At 37.2% G+C, this 20,584-nt stretch overlaps 1 protein-coding gene across 1 annotated transcript; it reads right to left on the bottom strand.

The window, feature by feature from the left end:
* Positions 1-1,654: 1,654 nt before the first annotated feature.
* LOC149947281 (uncharacterized) lies at positions 1,655-15,319 on the bottom strand. The gene is made up of 8 exons (XM_090172968.1): positions 15,055-15,319; positions 8,551-8,601; positions 8,246-8,314; positions 5,323-5,382; positions 3,924-3,995; positions 3,361-3,408; positions 2,429-2,620; positions 1,655-1,876 (listed from the first exon to the last, which is right to left on the bottom strand). Exons 1-7 carry the CDS (start codon positions 15,199-15,201, stop codon positions 2,483-2,485), a joined length of 585 nt encoding a protein of 194 aa, XP_090029094.1. The 5' UTR covers positions 15,202-15,319; the 3' UTR covers positions 1,655-1,876; positions 2,429-2,482.
* Between the last annotated feature and the right edge of the window lie 5,265 nt (positions 15,320-20,584).

Raw genomic sequence — 20,584 nt, forward strand, 5'->3', positions numbered from 1 at the left:
TTGAAAAGTCACAAAGTGGCATATAGGCTTTCACACGCTTGCTGAACTTGCTTTTATGTAGCTCATTTGTCCCGAATTACGTAGAAGTTCGGTTCAGTTGATACTTAAAGGGATCCATCACTCACAACAGGGGGAGGCATAGGGGTAACACAAAATCCAGACTCGCAGTGTGCTTCAAAACCAGTTTTTTGTGACCCCTATGCCTTCCCCTGTTGTGAGTGAGGGATCCGTTTAAAAACAGGGTTCCCCGTCAAATTTACCATTATGTAAAACGTCATCGATACGTCTCCCGCGGCAAAATCAAGACAATAAGGCCAATGTTACTTTATAGAAAGGCCTATTCAAGTTCTAGATTCTCGAATTTAACGCGTTCACAAATTTATGACCGAGGCTTAGCGTCAAATGTTTATAGTAAATTAAAATAAATATATTTTAGATATAATATATGAAAAGGTACACACCTAAAAAAGAGATACGAATAATTTTCTTCGCCATTTCCACTCGTCTGGTGCCACTTGCTCTAAAAAGCGCTTTATCGTATTTCGTTGGTCAAGCAAAGAGGTTTTGGTGCCCTCATTACAGTGGCGCCCTGTTTAATTTGCTCCACCTGCCCCCACAGTAAGTACGTCTCTGAAATGTGCTATCTCTTCAGTAACTCAGGGAAAAGGTCTCATTCGTGTAAGGAATAGTTAGTCCAAAGGTCTCTAAAACTATTTGCCCAAAAAATTAAAGTTTGGGACTACTACTGGTTCTAATCTACTCTCGCGAGTACTGCTGAAGGGTTCGAAAAATGATTTTAGAAATCTTCGAATCAACTTGAAAATCTCTAAGACAGCTTAAAAAAACAGAAATAAACACGAAAACCATGCTCTGAAATTCCGTCAAAGGGGCAAATTCCCCTCCCCCTTTGATGAGCTATGAATCCACTAATAAATCTATGAAGCTCCCTCTTTAAACTATTATTGAAAATTGCCCTTCCCCTGAGAAAATATGTTTTGCGGACGACAATGCTATAAGTTGGAAACTATTATCCTCGATTCGTCTGCAACGGTGCAATTTCGGGCCAATTTCGATCGTTACTTTTACTGAACCATCTATAGGAGAAGTTAGCAGTGTTGTAGCTGACGATTGCTTTTGATATTCAAATAGCTTTCTGCTCCAGCTTATGACATTCTTCGGCTTTAGAGACGAGTGTAAAGCGGAACCGGAAGTGTATACTCACGTAATTGTAAATTGTTCCACCAACCATCCACGAACTGTTAGAATGAAATATTTCGCAATCTTCTATGCTTCTGTTTATTACTCATGAACTATCACGTCAGCGATTGGTTTACAGGCTAAAGTAGAAATATCCTAGCGCCGCGGAATAGATTTCGAGCACTTTATTATCTCCAAAGTCATTAAGCCAGTTTTAACGTCACTATATCCTAATTTAATTTTCTAACTTAATTTACACATTATACAGGGACGTATCCGGGATTTTTGATAAAAATAAAATTGAAAAAATAACTAAAAAGCAATCGTACATCTGTTTGGGGGGGGGGGAGCACATGCCTTTTGGGTCTCTGGCTACGCCACTGGAATGGTTTAAAAGAAATATATCAATTTGAAAGATATATTAAATGCGTATGATATTAGTAAAGAAGAAGTTGGATTTTGTTTAAAACGTTATTTATTTTTTTTATAAGAAACACGAAAACATTTTTAAAAAATCCCGAGATGAGAGATCATTAAAAAAAATAATTTTTTTAAACCGGTTAAAAAGCTTTCAAAGAAAGCTGGCGAATTTTCATTGGACAAATTTTAACGACTTTTCGATGTAAACTTCGTAATAGCTGGTTTCCTTTTTGTAGTCTTGCGTATTGGTTTCTACTAACTGGAAATATAAAATCAAAAATCAGATAACGTCCTTTCGGAAAAATTCCGATAATGATTTATAGTTGTAAAAAACTAATTTAAAAACTAATTTAAATAGGTGTTTTTATAAATTAACGTGGCTTTCTTGTTTGAATGTAGTTACTACGTCACAACTTTAACTTTGGCAATATTAAAAACGCGCGCCTCGGGCGCGAAAAACCTCGGATTTTCACGTGCGCGTGCAAACCACGCGTTTCAAAACTATTCTAATACAGCTATGACATCGTGACGTAAGAGCAACATAAAAACAAGTTCGGCCAGAGTAGCTGAATTTATAAAAAATAACTTAGTTTAAAAAATTTCAAATTTGTCAGCTCAGGGGAACTTGTTCGAACTTTAACAATACAGAGGCGTGCCGATGGGGGCAAGGGATGTGGAGACTCTCCCCTGAAATGGACGTATTTGTCAAAATATTTTAAATTGGAATTTAAAATATTTTACACCCCAAAGGAAATGCCACATACCATCGATACGCCATTGTAACAAAGTCCTACGCGTTATCGTCAATTACCTAGTATTAGATTGCCTTATTTACAGTCGAGTTGTGATCCACAAATTTCGTAGTTTATTGGTAATAGTCGGAGGAAGCTTCGGAGCCTTCGGCGGCGATGACTTGGATCCTGCAGATGCGAGCGATGTGGTAGTCCATGCAAGCTTGGTACAGTTGCACTTGTTGAACGATTTCCTTTCCGAATTTGTCCAGCTGCGGAACGAAATAAAATAGGGGCTCATTCTCCTTTCAACGTCCGCCGATTCGGTCCTAAGGTGTTTTTTGACTTCTTAGTCTAATTAGTCGATATGTACGCCTCACAAGTTTCGCAAATTTGCGGCGTTTTTCGCGGGAAATTTATTTTTATAAGGTTAATTTCGAGCCAATCCCTGGTCATTCAATCTTTTTCTAGCTCGTTTTAAAATTGAAAGCGTCTTCATTTATTTAAGAGCTTAGCTATTCGAGTGTCTCATTTTCCAGCGACTGTAAGCGCTTGACACAATCAGAACTTTAAGCTCTTTAACTTTGAGAAATTCTCGGGTGTATTCGGAGATACGAGATTTTAAAGGTGAGCTCACGGAATCTTAGCGACGTTCTTCTATAGCGAAACAGTAGCGATAGACAAATATTATCGGGAACAGCTTCGGTCCTCGGTGTCATCAAATTCCAATCCGAAATCTAAGCTTTAGTCATCACATTCCGAAATATTTCGCGCGGGTTGACGTAAAGAGCTGGTAAAGGGAGAACGGCCATCGGCTTTGTTGATTTTTTCCCAGCTACGCCACTAAGATTTTTCTTTCGTAAACCGGAGTGTCAAACTTCCAAGTCCCGATAGAGAAATTCAATATGTACGAATCGCCAAGCTACTGGGCCCGCGCCTTATTTGCGTACGACTTATCAACTTGGCCCTAATCGACCGTTTAATATGAAATTAATAAAGCGAAAACACTTACGGCTTCTTTGTGGCAGGCGTCGTGTTGTTGCAAGATGGAAGCTTCGATCTGCGGCGGAAGAGAAAGGGTTTGTAGAACAAATAATAATAATAAAAAAATAATAATAATAAAATAATAATAATAAAATAATAATAATAAAATAATAACAATACAAATAATAATAATAAAATAATAATAATAAAATAATAATAATAAAATAATAACAATACAAATAATAATAATAAAATAATAATACTAAAATAATAATAATAAAATAATAATAATAAAATAATAATAATAAAATAATAATAATAAAATAATAATACTAAAATAATAATAATAAAATAATAATACTAAAATAATAATACTAAAATAGTAATACTAAAATAATAATAATAAAATAATAATAATAAAATAATAATAATAAAATAATAATAATAAAATAATAATAATAAAATAATAATAGAATAATAATAATAAAATAATAATAATAAAATAATAATAATAAAATAATAACAATACAAATAATAATAATAATAAAAATAATAATAATAATTTAGTGAAATATTATTTGCTTAATATACCTCCTTGGAGAGCTTCTTGGAGTTGATTTCTTGTCGGGCCTTATCGAATTTGTAGCTTCCGTCACTGTTAAACTGTTCAAATAGAAAAATATTTATTGGCTATGTATCCTCTGTGCAAAAATGTATTAACTAAAGTTTTTCGAAATTGAGAGGAGTATTGATACTTAAATGAAAAAAGGCAGTAGAATGTACAAGATACGTAACATCGGTCTCAAATTCAATTTACAACATTTTTGCATTTAAAATAGCTTTAAATTACCTAATATATATGTATATATAAACAGATGGCGCCAGCAAGTAAGGCAAGTACAAATTTGAAATTATCTAAGAAACCGCTAAGCAGTTTATTTTATTTATTGTTAGGCTTAAGTTTTCTCGAGTCGAAATTTTGCTATATTTTAATGGTAAAATATCGTTTGAAATAGTGTTAGAAGTAGTTTTTTTGTAAATTAAGTAATTATTCTCTTTGCGCCCAAAAAGTATAAATTGGCGTCATCTGGTATAAATAAAAATGATTAAATTCGAAACTCAAAAGCTTTGGAAATTGGTCTATTAGAATTATAAAGTATAGTAACTATTAAAAACGTCGAAGTAATTAAAGGATTCGTAGATGTCTAGTCCTTTACTTATTGGTTGTAAAGGAATAGACGCTTGAAAAGGAGCTTAACATAAAAAATTAAATCCGTTGTCGTAAAAGGCGTTTTTCTTATTATAAGTAATTAAAGGACTGTTAACCTTTCAATCCAATTCCGTCGAAACTGGCATAATCAAGCTACAAAATTTTAGCTCAAATTTGAGTTCGATCCGTTCTCTTTAAATTGGCGGGGTTTGGCCATCGCTTCTTTAATATCATCCGTGTCTGTTCAGTCGGGTATCCCTGATATAATGCTGGCCTAACTGGTTCTTTATTTGAACGCGTTGTTTACTGATTTTTCGTTTAGTTATATAAGGCCGGGGTTTTTGCGCCAGCCCCAAAAAAGCTTTACCGAAAAGCTGGCCAATGGGGGGTGGTTTAAGTAAGGGCTTTGCTGATCGGGCTTTGGACAATTCCTTGGCCCCAGGGTTCCAGCCGGATGAAAGGCGACCGGGCCTTACAAAATCTCCGGCCAACATCATTTCCGTGAAATTCCGTCGTCAACAAAAGCGGCCGTAAAGTACCCGCGACACGCCTATATATCGAGCCAAATAGACTGCTACTGTATCCTACTAAAAGTTTCTATTAAAAATAAATTGAAGCTAAGACCGAACCTCGACTTTCCGGCTTTTTATTTGGCCTCAACCCAGTTAGTGCTCCTCAAAAGAAACTTTTAGAATATAAGGAACGCGGCGAAAACCTACCACTTCTACTTGGGAATTAACTAATTCTCTATTGCGCGAATCAATTTAATTGGTCGCTTACCCATCCTTCAGCCTTAAGAGCGCAGGTGGTAATTTCTTCACGATGAGAGTCGGCTTGTTTCTGAGAAAAAAAATTAGAAAATGAACTAATTAGTATCACGAAATAAAACATTGGCTGAAATTATTGGATACTGCTGGGCGAAAAATGTACACTTTTTGTACTATTCCACTCAAAATACATTCAACTAGTAAAAGACCACTATTGTACAATAGTGGTCTTTTACTAGTTGAATGTATTTTATTATGTACTAGGTTGTCCTTCGACATGTTTAGCTATTCCACTCAATTTTATAATAAGTACATTACACCCTAAGCCAGCGGTTCCCAATTTTATTTTGGTATGGAACCCTAAATTATCTACCTAATTCTGGCGGAACCCCAACTCATTTTTTTTACTCATTTTAAACTCTTGACACCAACAAAGATGGCCGCGCTGCGAATTCTCGGAACCCCTGTAACCCCAGGGTTCCGCGGAACACCTTTTGGGAACCGCTGCCCTAAGCCAATAGAATAGATTGGCTTAGCTTTTGACTTGTAGGGGAACTAAAAAGGAAAAAAACAAAGTTCTGATTGGTTTAAGCTGCGTCGCAGTCTGATGTATAAATCGTCTGCTGACTATACATCAAATAGTTTTGGCAAATCTAGAGAATACGCGACAAAATGACTCCGAAGTCATAATGGCCTTCACACTGTTTGAATTTTCAGAAATACTCTGAAGAAACGAAAAATTAAAGCTAAGTTCACACTTGAAATGAAACGGGCTCGACGACGCTAATTTAGTACACGTAGGAAAAATCGACTGTTGAAAAAGATCGTTTACGCGACCCACTGGTGAACGACGCCATCGAGATAGTTACTTATTCCATTGTTAAGCCCCGATAGACGGCATCCATCGAAAAGGACTCGAAAATAACATTGAGGCGCTAAAAGCCGCCCAGTGTGAATCTACTTTGGCCGAAAACCGGGGCGTTGCCCACTGTAGACGCTATTTAACTTTATAATTACGCTACGGATGGTAAATCTCTTTTATTTCCCAATCATGGTAACGTACGACAAGTCGACCCTGTCGTAACGCGAGTTTCACGTCAAATGAGCTTGGCTATTTGCCCAAGGTTGAGGTACGCTTCGGAAGTATTTGGAAAAGGGAAGGACATTGGTAAGTTCAGCTGACGAATAATTACGAAGGTGTCGCGAAACGAGGACAACAAACACGCCAACATCTAACGACATTTCTACATCAAAGCGATAGAAATATATTTCTATGTGAAATAAAAAAAGGCCGAGGACTGCGTAGGAGAAAATAACAAAGGCAACTTGATTAAAAATCTTATCTAAGCGTGAAAGGCTCCCGGAACTTGTCTCTATCATTAAGTCGGTGGGAAAATCCATCAATTTATTTCTATAAAAGGAAAGCGCTTCGCTGCACTTGACTTAATTTGGGCATACGCTTCATTCCGAGAGAAGCTCCAGAGTTTGTTTTTGGAAAATCCCCATCAGGGGCAGATATGCAAAGTAGGCCTATCCATAAAATGGGGTTAATACCCGACACTTTTTCTGGATATTATAATTCGCGTTGATTGAAAAATTCTCCAAATTTTATATTATAGACGAAATTTCAGCGTAATATATCGAGACTCGAAAGTTCTTTTTACCTTGACAACTTTGATGGATCAGTCCTTTTGTATAATGTTTTCCGTCAATATTACCGACTTAGCGTATCACCGTCTTTTTAAAAGTTAGCGAGAGTTCAAAATATTTCGTACTAAAATCAACTATACCCAAGACTAAAAGTTTAATAAAAGAAAGGGTCATCTAGAGTTGATTGTGGTAGCGAGAAAGGTTTATTTTTAGTACGGTTTCCCGGATAAATGCGTGTCTACGAACTTCTACGGGCCATAGTTACTTGGTACCTAATCTTTAGCTTTTGAGAGCGGCCTTCCAATAACGCCACCGATTGAACTGTCCGGTGATTTTGACGTCGATATAGACGTTTTAACCAATATATGTTGCTTCCCTAAAATGGGGTGCCTTTTTACGAGCGAGTGATTCCGGAAAGTGGCGCTTATCTATTGAAAATTTCAAATATTTGCCCGTCATCCTATATACGCGCTATTTTATCAACCGTTCCGAAATGTCCATTCGCTTATACGGTTCGCTTGACCCAAATATATCAGAGCAATGGGAGCCTAGATTTCGCTTTCCCGGACCGTCAATTTCGAACACACTCTTACGAAGGAAGTTGCTATAACTCCGGACGCGACTGGGCTGGACGAAAGTATTCACCTATTATCTCGCGCGATATAAAATTCGGATAATACGTGTGTTCGCGAGGAACCATATTTCGAAAGCTGGGAATAAAAACGTCGTAACTTGAAAAATCGATTAGTGAAAGCGTTTTGACAAATAGGGATTCACTTTACAAGACTTAAAATATTTTTAAGAAGTAAGTTACAATAGAGTGAAATCCAGTATTCGAGTTATTATATTATTTTGACGGAATTATTTTTTAATTCAAGAATATTGTTACCATAAAATGAATTTACTTTTCTCGAACAAATTATATTAAAACTCCAAGTTACTACAAAATGTATTGCTTTTTTGGAAACTTCTAGAATATTCAAAGTTGGATTAAGTTTTTATATTTTTAAAGGAACATTATATTCTAATAATTAGTAAGTTATTATTTGTATTTAATTTTATTACCATGACAGGACTTACTGCCAAAGGTTTGGTGGCATACTCGACCGGGTGACCAGAGAATTAATAAGGATCTTATGAAAAGGAGTATTGCCTCATTTAGCCTGATAATTTAGAAATATTCAAAACGTAGTTGCAATGTTTCTGTTCTCAGTCAACGATTTGTGAAAGCGTGTATGTACATTTCCCGACAAAATGAATGATATAAAAAAGGTTCGACAACTTACGGCTGTGATGTTTCCTTCCGGGATGGGGATGTCGCCCAAACATTTCTGGATCACTAATTGTTTCGATTCCTTTAAAGTGAACCGAAGAGAAACAATTATTTTTCGTGACATTCATATTTTTAATTCCCTCGTTACGGGGGAAAAGACAACAGAGACGTTGAGCACCCTCCGTTTGAACTGGAACGTCAATGCTTCCACCGAGCTATTGGCGGCGCAGTCGAAGCGTTTTACGTTACCATTTAAACGTCTAGAGGACTTTGCTCAACCTATCAATTTCTCCTTCGATTGAATTGAAAGCTACTTACTCTCTCTTCTGGTTTTGGTTGAAGATTTTCGCAGAGACCCCAGTCGATTTGCTGCAATAAGAGAAAAACCAGTTTTAATTGAAACGCACGCTTTATGATTGCTTGTTCGCGCGCTGTTCTTTTGAAGTTCTTAATGAGGAGTAATGGAAAACTTGACCAATTTGGTTTCTATCAGTTTCTAGTATAAAACTAAAACCACAATGTTAAAAAGTTTCAAAACAATTTTAAAATTAACGAAACTTTGATTGTTTAAAGAAAACTTTGCTAATAATATTAAATATAAGATTTAAATGTTTACTCAGCAAAGGTAATCTATTTAAAATATGTTTATTTTCGGTTAACAAATCGATAGAAAGTAATTTTAAACTTTTAGCGTGAGATGGCGCTTGGAATCGTAAAAGCATTATTTCCCACTTGTGACTTTACGCGTGCGTGTGTAAAGTTGAAAGCTAAAAATCCCCTAATGCTACACGGCGCCATCTAACGCCGAGACGGTAATAGCAAAACTCCTCATTAAATACTAATAACGGCCGCGTGGGTTTTTATATTGGCTTTTTTATCAGAGAAACGGATATTCTTTATTTTGAAGAAATAATTTCCCATCGGGATGAAATGTTTCTGTTACGGCACAAAAGGTATACGCCATATAGTCACGGTTGCTACTTATATTTGCGCTAATTTAGGAAACCAACATTTTCCCGAGACTATAATAGCCAGAATACAACATCGGTAGCCTGATAGATAGGCTAAGCCACCCCTTGAAAACGTGAACGGGGAATTTTGTGGGAGTGTAAATTGTACCGAATTAAACTACAAGTTTTCCTTACACGTTTTTTAATGTGGTGCATATTTGTATGGCCTTAAACGTGCAAAATATATTTCGTTTTCAAAGACCTCCGTTAGAAAAGGTGTATTCAGAATTTTCACCACAATTTTGCTACACTTTTTAAACTATTTATTATTGAACAAAAAAATTAATGCTTTAAATTTTTTAATATAAAATTGAATCACCACAAAAATTTGCTGAAAACTTCACTTTTTATTTCGTTTAAGGCATGCCGCTAAATACTTTGCTGTATTAATTTTCTTCGATTTCAGGGATGGTATATTCCCATTAGAAATATTTATCAATATATTACTAAACTTATTCAGCTAATATGATCAAATATTGGAGACACTAGAATTACTTCACATAAAAATATTTTCTGTACTTCATTAACAAAAAACGTATTCTTTACCCGAATTAATTTCGAAACTAAAATTATCAAGTTTCGAAAAAGACGTATATTTTTGAATCAGGAAATCACGCTTTCGAGATCTTAAAATATCCCATTAGTTTATGAATTCCTTGCGCTCTGTTTACCTTCTAAGTTGATTTAATTCAGAGCAGTCTTATTTAGAAATTCCCGGGTGAAATAGTGACTGTAAATATTATTTTCGAATAAATAACGAATAATAATCCCACAGCTTGCTTTTTCTTTGCTTCTTTAAATCGATTGAGGAACTTGGACGAATCTCAAATGGGACTTTCGCGAAGCTTAAATACAAGTTCGTTCGGGAAGTCCACGTTTGCTTAATAGGACTATCCATATTAGATTGGTTAAGCACGCGCTAAAAAACGAGTAAGTGGAACGTCTACGATTGTAGATATAGTTTTTATTCTGCAACCGACTTTTTACGTGGTTTCCAACGCGGACTTAAAATGTCTGTTTACATTCGGTTCTCAATTTACATGAAAATCGGGCAGTCCAATTTAGTTTTATTCGCCCTGGGGTTATTTGATACCCTGGTTTGCGGATAATACACTAGACAGACACGTGACTACCACCACCATTTCGTGGCGTTCAGCCATTGCCAAACAGTCTAGAGTCGCGGTAATCAACGTTCCTAAACTCCCCAATGATGTTTAAATTTCCAATTACGTCAATAGGCGAAACTATAAAGTAAATTTGGTCCTAACCAACTTGCTAAAATGGGAAAACAAAATCACGTGACTACCATATCACAGCCAACTTCGATTCGGTAACTTATGCTTATAGTTGGCCGTCCGACGTTAAAGAAAATAATTATTCCTTCCAGATACTGCAGACAGCTAATTAACTTCCACTTTTCTATTACAAGATGTTTTATATAATCATAATAATTAGATAATTTAGATGAATTGATCAAAATATAAACATTAGCAAAATAAAACGAATAATAGATGGCGCTGCAGTTCTCCACAAAGTCATGTGACTACCATCTTTTCAGCCCCCAAGGACTTTATAGTTTCGCCTATTCAAAGTTATAATATTTTGTATCGTGGCAAAAAAAGGGAATTTGAATTTGGAGCTGCGTAATAAAATAAAGGAAAGTTTTCAAAATGGTCATCGTATTTATCTCGAAATTCGTATTTTGGTCTCCGATCTTAATTCTTCTAAACTGTGACGCAAAATTGAAGATCATTTAAGACCGAACGAAGAAGTAAAAAGACCAACGTTTAAAGGGAGTAGAACCCTCCTTGTTTGGTCGGGGGCGCCATAGCTTCTCTCTTTTCTCGCTCATGGCGCTAGTCTAGAGCGATAGTAGAAACACCCAATTCTTCTATTAGAGGAAGCGTGCCCGCCCTGAAGAGGTTTTCTCACTTGAAACCTTTATTGTTTCATATTTAGTGTTTATATTTTAAATGCACCCTTAATTAACATATAAACAACAATATCCGAGCTATAAATTAATTATTTTCATTATAGTTTGGATATTTATTCGAATATAATTTCTTAATAATGAGGTACGTGGTTTTAGATTCACGAAAGGTGTTCTAATAGATATTAGAAATTAAAGCACTACCGAAGCGGGGATACCTTTAGTGGGATAATTCCTCAAAAACCACTGTATTTTACATTACGTATAACACGTGGTTAGAAAAATGTGGGGAGGAAATTATGTATTGCCCCAAATGCCTGAAAAGGTTATACTCCTTTTAAAGCAGAAAACTAAGCTTTATTTAGAAAAAAAGACCAGCGAATTAAAAATATTATTTTTAATTAGTACGCTTGGAAAAATGTACAATTTAGTGTCGCTGAATTTATTCGCTAATCTACTTATGAAATAAAACCGAAGTGTTGACAAAGCCTTAACCAAATGCAATCGCTTTATACATAAAGGATTTCATCTCATCGTGAAAATATTCGTATTCTGGACTCTTTCAACGGGATCTGTTTATTTTATTAATCCATCTTTTCGCGCGTCTTCGCAGTGTCCCATGACACGCGAGCCCTTATCTATAAGTGATCTTTGAAACGGAGCGCTGGAGGTGTTTTGTCTCCATCTGCCGGACTCGCGGAGAAAATGATCTACCTCTTACTTTTCGTTTTCTTTTCGTTTAGAAACTTTTTCCTCGATTTCGGGCAAAAAGAAAAACTAAATTTAGTGTCGGCTAAGTGAAAAAACGCTTTAATGAAATGCGAAACACGACCCCGATTGACGGCTCCGTGTTTCACGTTCATTTCATTCGCTTTTTACTACGTTTTTTCCCTTACATTTTTGACCTAGTTTCGCGGCGTAATCTATACACCCACTGGAAATATTCGACCTAATTATCATTAAAACGCTATATACCTCTCTGAAATTAAGAATTTCGAATCGGCAGACGTGATTAAAGCTCTTCCCCGCCTTTGGCAACGCTGGTGTTGCCGTAGAAAGGGAAAAACCTGGTTTTCGAGATACCATTTAAATAAGCAACGCGTATGACACCGCGAGAAAAAAAGGGTATCCCGTTCTTAATGAGACCAGTTTTTTACTTCTTGGAAATGAAATCCGAACGAAATAGCTCAGCGGCTCGAATATTTCGTAAAGCGGTATGTTGTTGATTACTAGCGTTTCCCAAATCTCTAGGGCTCTTCAATTTTGGCACGGTTCTAAATCCCGATTTATTTATCATGACGGAAATCTAGTTAGATTTTCTAACTGCCGATCGCGTGCTGCTCTAGAAAGTTTACTCGGCTGACCTCGTGACCTTTAACCGGAGGAATAAGTTATTTCTGGTTTTGGGGGATAGAAAAAAGGCGTGATTTATGGCGATTATCCTGGGTTTCTTTTAAATAGTAATATCTCTATTAGGAGCGGTAGAGAAAAATCCTTATTGGAAAAATACGCGATAAAATGGAGTAATTATTGCCCTGATTAATCAATTTGTGTGGATAATTATACTGTTATTAGTTTGGTATGTAGTCGCAACGAATACTAAAATTTTTTCTCGAATGTCAGATAAAAACTAAAAATATTTCGGGAAAAAGATCGATAGATATCGGGTTACGGGTGATATTATTTTTAAGGAAATATATAGAGAAAATTGAGAATGGACAGGTTAAGCCACCCTTCGAAAACGTGAACGGGAAAACTTGTAGCTGATTAGCTTTCTTCTGTATAATCTACACTTCCGCAAGTTCCCCTCTACACGTTTTCGAGGGGAGGCTTTACCTGTTTATTTTTAAACTTCAAACTTCTTAAATTATTTTTGAATTTTAATTCTCTGACTATATCAAAATAAACACGCGTTTTAATTTATTCGGATTAACATATCTCTAAAACAGTGAGCTAATTCAAAATATAACCTTTGAAGTTAATTTTAACGTTATGTTGAAAAACTGTAAAATAAAGTACAGGGTATCCATCTTTTAGTTTTTGATGATACTTTTTTTGCCAAGAATATTATTTACCCTTTTAAAATTTGCATATTACGATTGGAAAAACGACTTGTTAGACAAGATAAGGAAGTTTTTATCCGATATTTCAAAGGATTTGGGTTTTTTTTTAAATTATCTTTGAAAGGTCCCTTTTTGATCTCATTCCTTGAGAGAAAGATTGTATTTTTTTGTTAGAGAGTCGTACAAGATTTCCATAATTAATGTATTATTTTTGACAAGTCCTCCGCGAGAGCTTGAATCGAATTTCATCCGGAGGAAATCTCCATTATCTCAAGAAGAAAGGGGCTCGGAAAATCGCCTTTCCGCGGTTGTCCCTTCAAAAACGAATCGTACTTCGGGGTCCTCTTCCGAGAGGTTAGAGAAAATGGAAAAAAGAGCGCGTGACTCTTCCGGCTTTGGCGACGCTGGCGCTTCGAAACGGCCGACTTTTCCCAGAGCGGAGGAGCGGCTTCCGGTGGCGTTTCGGAGATTCAGTGGCCGACTTCCGCGAGCTCCATCTATCTCCGGACCGGACAAAGACAATGCAATCCTTCTTTGATAAGAAGTCCTCTTACCTTATTTTCCCTTATATACTACATTTTCTCAATATAAATAAACATTTCAATTCTCGGTGAGCGGGTCGCTTCCGAGAGACGGTCGCGGGTGGCTCGGGGAAGAGAAAAGGATTCTTAAGCATCACGAAATCAGACCATCATGCGACCCATAATGGGTTTGTTCTTGGACGGATAACCTGGAAAAATACTTTCCTCTGGATACTGGCGGATTCCACTCGTAATATTTTTGCGACTGGCATTGATTGTAGGTCTCTTTTTTTATGCAATTTTGACATCTCTGATTCTGTGGCTACCATTTTTTTACCACGACACTTGCGCTTCCAAGATAATACAGAGCTCAAAATCTGGGTCCCCCCCCCCCCGAAAAAGACGTTGAATATTTCAATTTTCTTTTCTTTATTTATCATATCTATATTAATATATTTTAAAGGATAGCTGGACGGTGGTGTCAATTTGCTATTTTTATCAATTATTTAAAGTTATTTTAGGATCCTCACAAAAGGTCCAAACTACTTCAATTTGTATCTCATCAAATTATACATATTGAATTCCAATAAGATAAAATAAAAATAGCGAGCCGCTGTGGGAACGTTGTGAGACTAATAAAATGGCCCAAGGGGTGAAAGGGCATTTCGACCCTAGCCTTTTAACACCCAGCCTTGCTCCGATATAAACCCCTAAATGCAATTTTCTAATCATCAGGTTTCGTATACCGAGATCTTTTAGGGCGTACTTAAATTCGAGTCGATCAATATTTTATTTTTAGCTTTGGATAATTCCGAAATTAACGTATATTGTAGAAGATTTCGTTCTCGAGAGAATAATTTCGGAAATATAACGACTCCCGAGGGTCAATTCGAAATCGACGGGGTAGTCACTCGTAAAATCTTTGTACACCTGATTACTGATTTTAGAAAAACATTCGGTGATTTCCACTAGTTTCTCAGTGATTTCCCGTGATTATCTTAAGCGATTTCCCGTGATTACCGACGATTTGTACACCAGTCCTGATTACCTAAGTGACTATCCCATCGTTCGAAATTAATGGTACCTCGTATTGAAACTGATTGGATCTCATTGAGTTTTAATTTAAAATTGGCGAAATTTTAATACGCAATGACGTTTTTAAATCTCAGATAATAAATGAAATGGTTTTTTTTTTCGATTTGACTCAGTATTAAATAAGGTTTCGCAACGTTTCTCCGCTAGGAGTAGTCTTGGCGAGGCGCGCGAAATTCAAACGTACTAAAAGCGGTGCAACTCACGGGAAGTCCAACTTGCGCGGTGCCCTGTTCTTCGGCGGCGGCGGCGGCGGCTTTGGGGTTTGGTTGGGCGGCGGAGGACTGGGGCGCCGCGGTGGCCAAAGCGGCGACCAGAAGTAGACCAGACACTAGTTGTACGAGCCGGGCCATTACTCGAGGTGAGCTCGCGCACTGCAAAACTAGGAACGACGACGAGACTTTGACAACGAACACCGAACTGTCGGAGCGCTACCTGAGAGAATGAAGTTGCGGAGTCGAGAAATTTGGTTTTTGAGCTATACCCAGGGGCTACAAATTGCGGGCTCGTACTTATACAATTACTTCCACCAATGGGGTATCACCGCGTTGCGTCATCGACGACGTCACCGCGTCTCGACCCCCCCGTCCCCGTCCCCGTCGTGGCCAACAACGTTTTATCCAGAATCCGTCATGGTTGGAAAAATTAACACTCGGACCATTTGAGCTTTCCTGGAATCAGTGCGTAACGTGCCAAAACATCATTGGTCCATTCTCCCCTCGCGGCTAATGCCTCCCGCCTTCAACCTCCCTCCGAATAAAGACGACGTTCCACATTTCGATTCTTCGACGCTATCAAACCCTCTTTAGAAGAACCCTTAAATGACACCCACCGCCTTCGCTTGGCAGCGCCTCCGAAGAGCGCGTCGACCTTCTCGAGGCGATCGCTTCAACCACGCCAGCGCCCGCCTTGGGCCGCGGTGCCGAGTGAACCCGTTCCCCAATTTCTCTTTTTGGGCCAGAATCCTTTATACTCTCGAATGGCGGGGATTGATCTTCGTTCATTCCGCGGCCTTTTTGCGGAGTCTCCGCCGTGTCTCTCCTTCGCGTTTCGGGGTGGGTGAACGGGTCCTTGAGGATGACGTCAGACGTATCGCGTCATACTTTTTAATCCCCCTCTTCCTCCCCCCGCCTCTCAGACTGTCCATCTTAAAGACGATTTTTTTCATCTTTTAAACTTGGAAGTTTGCGTGGGTGCCACTGAGCCTCCGTTTTTATCGTGGGTGGGTTTATATTGTTGATGTACGGCACGCCTAGATGGCGCTCCGTTCAATTCGTATATCTATCTCCGGTTTCTGATATCCGCTATCCGTGTCTGTTTTACGCTTAAATAATTAACGATTTAATTGCTCTCCTGGAATTAGAAAACTTCTATATAGCGGAATTGAACGTACACTCGTTCGAATGTGGAAGGAAAGCTTAAGAATGGGAAGTTCTTCGAGCGTATCGAGACCTTTGGCGAGACGTTTTTAATGCTTTACAATGCCTCGAATAGCCTGATATGCTCGACGTATTTTCTACACTTTTTAAGGAGCTTAAGCCATTCTTTTCCAAAGTTATCACGGAAAATTCGGAATGTGCTTTAAACGTGCGCAAACATATGAACTTTGATTGTTCTATTTTTCAGATGTTTGGGCTCGTATATTTTTCTACAACCGCAATTTTTTTCCATTTTTCACGCGAGAATTTTGATTACCGATTGCCTGCAAGCTGGTGCAAATTTCTGTATTCTGTAAAAGGGATAGATTCGGAATTTTCAATGTTTCTTAGTCTCGTGTTTCTCTCGCGGAAGCCCTTCGCAAATATTTATCCAAGCTCATCAGCAACCGCAAAATATATCTTCGTAACGCGTTCAATCTTTTAAGTTTCGCGTTGAGATATTTATAGCGCTTTACGCTTTTCTAGAGAAGCGTTAAATGATACATATACGATATACTGTCATATCAAATGAGTATTTAATTTTACGATCGTTTCAAATGGGGCATTTATTTGCAAATGTCCATTTCCTTTTAAGAAAAATCATAAAAAAAAACATCGATTTGACGTCCCAGTTCAGCCCGCCCGTTTCACTCGAAACTCTTAAGGTTAATATTTGTCTCTTTTTTTTTGGTACTCCTTTTGGCCTCCTAACGATGTAAAAATGCTACTTAAGAGATTTATAGGTAAATTTGAATGGGCGTTGGTCCCGGAGCGTTTTGTCTTAAAACTCGTTTCTCGTCCTCTCTCTCTCTCTCTCTCTCTCTCTCTCTATCTCTCTCTCTCTCTCTCCCTCTCCCTCTCCCTCTCTCTCTCTCTCTCTCTCTCTATCTCTCTCTCTCTCTCCCTCTCCCTCTCTCTCTATCTCTCTCTTTCTCGCCATTACCGACAGCACCGGCATCAGTTCTCGCGAAACACTTTCCAAATCGTTACCAACCACAAATTTTCAAAGGCAAAAGTAAAACAAGATCGACATAAAATCTTTAAAATTTTTGCAGAGTCGGACCTCGCCCAGTATCTTTAACTCCGAGTAAATTAGTAATAAACTGTTGAAGAAACCTTACGTTAAATGAGCACGCAACCCGTATTCTAGAAAATGTTTCAGACAACGCGTCTAGTTTGAAAAATCCAGACCGGGTTTGTCTCGAGATAAGCGGATTGGACGTTTTCTAGCTCGCCAGAGAACACTAAGACTGATGTGAACCCCAAAATAATGATATTTTAACCTAATTTCGGGCTTTTGCGAGAGCCTCATCTCGTTCCGTTTTCTCATTTGGGGAAATCTCTCTTTCTTTAGTACGAGGAAACTCTCTCTTAGAAAGTACAAGTTTTTTCCAAGAAAAAAAGTGCCATATATAAACCACGTTTGTGATAGGGGGAATTTTTACCATTTGAATTATGATAATATCTCTGTAGGGGAACTATGAGTCTGGCGTAGTGATTGAAAAATTATAAATTTAACCTCAGCTTAACCCTATTAGAACTTTACACTTTGTTTTTCAAAAAACATTTACCAATATTGAAATCAATAGACCTTTATGTAAAGTAGCATTGGCATTCTTGTTTTGATGTTGCTTCTGCGTCAAGGGTGACGCTTTACTACGAAAAACCCTGGACATAAGAGTAAATTTGACGAGGCACTCTGTTTTTAAGAATAGACTGAACTGAACTTCTACGTATTTCGTGACGATTTAGCATCATAAAAACAAGTTCAGCAAACGTAGCTTATTTTATAGAAAGGCCTATGGAAGGGATGCGTCATCACTTAGGGTTCTTTTGTCAAGACACGAATAGCTGATAAATAAACACCTCAAAAATATTTCCTTTAATAGTAAAGCTAAGTTTCCGAAGGTAATTGAAATACCAAAAAAAACTTGTCTTTTCGATGGACAGTTGAAAATTCCCAGAGACGATGTTTGGCGAACCGCGTGAGTACCATTTTTTTTGAGCTTTCAAGAGTCTTTGGAAACTTAATTTAAGATCAAAGGAAACCATTTGAAATTTAGCCAAGCGTACACTCCAAACAAGAATTCATTCAAATGTCGTTGCTAATATTTAAATCGCTAATTGAGATAAGATATAGAAAACCTTAAACGGACAGGGAAAGCTGAAAGAAAGTTCACTTCTTTTCAATTCACTAAAAACATATTACCATTATATTATTTTTAGAATTTTCCGTTTTAAAGTTTAAGTTAATTTCCGCCTAATTTAAGCAAAATAATAAACTCGTGTTTTAGGAATATAAAATATTTGTCCTTACAAAAAGCAAAAGCAGATTAAAAAATTTCTGTTTTATTATTAGTTTCCTTTATACCACTTTGACTTGATTTAATTATTATAAAAAAGAATTACGTAGTTTCTACTCGGCAAGATGGACGAATAATTTATACGCAAACAGGCCACCTTTTCTTTCTGATTCGCAGCTAGGAGTAGTAAACACAAGGGGTGTGTTTACTACTCCTAGTTCGCAGCCATTCTAGCTCCTTCTCTATCTCGCTCAACTACAACAGACGAAAGCCATATTCGCCTTGTAATAAGGACGCTACAAAGCTCTTTTACCGATGATACAATAACAAAACAGACCAACGTCAGATTAAGAAGCTTAAGTCAATTACATTCTGTAAGAGCGATTTCTATTGACGTTTGTTTCGCTGACCATTAAATCGCAATTCCGAAGAGAACGGAGATTTCTATAAGCCTTTCTATAAAGTCCTTACGCTTGCCGAACTTGTTTTAAGGTATCGCTTTCGTCACGAGATACGTGGGAGTTCAGTTCAGTTTTGAAGCTTAGATCTTTGTAAAAAGGGCGACTCGTTACGAGTGACGCGCTCGATACATCTTAACAAGAAGGCTAATGTTACTTTATAGAAAGGCCTATTGAAAGAGACTTCCTATCTTGAATTCTGCGCCGCGAACGAAATTAGAGTCGCGTATACGTTTCAGCAAAGGCTTTACTTTCAGAAAGTAAAAATAACGCTTACTTTGTTAACCTAATCTGTCAACAAACGGGATAAAAGCTGATAAAGTTTCAAGCCTTTTTTTATTAAAACCGCAGCTCGCAATGTCATTTGTGACACGTATACCTCGCATTTTAAAAAATGCGGTTTGTTCACACTGGTCCGTAAAAAATAATAATTTAGCTTTTTACACGCTATTACCTAAAGTAAGTGTGAACAATCTTTTAAGTGTTTGCGTTGGAAACGGGCGGCAAAAATTAAACTTAAGCCTCATTTAAAGCTAAATATTTCCAAAATAAATTTTCTTTAAATGTGCCTTATTGAAGTAAATGATTTTAACCTACTATATTCGCGAAAAATCGTTTCTTTATATACGCACTATTAAATTAGTTAAAGAGAATTTTCAAAGAAATATTTGAAACATAAATAACGTATTATTTTTGAAATTGGGATGCTATATATTGAAATGATATTCGCTATAAAGTCACTCGGCGTGAAACGTGCTTCAGCCGCCTTTACAGTATTTTTCTCGAGATTGCGGTGTCCCCATTAAATTTCCAGCTTCATTACGGTACGAAGATAGCCGCGCTACCGTAGCTTAGGGATACGAAGGTATCTTTAGCTTTGCTACTGGTTTTAGGTAAGTATAATCTGATAGCAGCTGGGAGTATGAAAAATGTTTACGAATGAGTCACACCCTTAATTTCTCGATACCGATTTCCGATAATTATTTCGAAATGGCGCGGTATAATAATTTACGAAATCGTAATTGATACGAAGTCGTTCAATCTGTCATGTACTCTGAAATAATACTCGTACGTGAAATGTGAAAATTAATATGGAAACATAACGGTAAACATCTTTATAAGCAAAACGATAAGTTTTCGCCGCTTTTGAGACGAAACGCCCATGATGATAAACGCTTATATTTAATTTTCAAACGCTTCAATTTAATTTAAAAAAACGCCAACCTTGAATTCTTGAAAACTTTAAAAGATCTGATAATGGTGTCTTGTCATCGAGATGGTACGAATTCATTAGTCTCGCTCGATGCTCCCCAAACAGTGGCCGCAAAAGTGAAACAAATAACGAGCCACATATTCCTTATCGTTTTATAGATTAAATTAGATCTCTTTCTCGAAGCGACCTTTTTTTCCGGAATCAACCTGCCGTGACTCGCAGCTCCTTTCGAGGGGCTGATCACCCGACAAAAATTTCTACATTTAATTTCAGATTTGGAAAGATACTCAGTGGCGTAACTAAGGACCCGCAGATCCCACGACGGGCGGGGGGCATGACATTTT

The sequence above is a fragment of the Leiobunum rupestre genome, chromosome 4 (genome assembly GCF_980474605.1).
Source record: "Leiobunum rupestre chromosome 4, qqLeiRupe1.1.hap1, whole genome shotgun sequence".
NCBI lineage: Eukaryota > Metazoa > Arthropoda > Arachnida > Opiliones > Sclerosomatidae > Leiobunum > Leiobunum rupestre.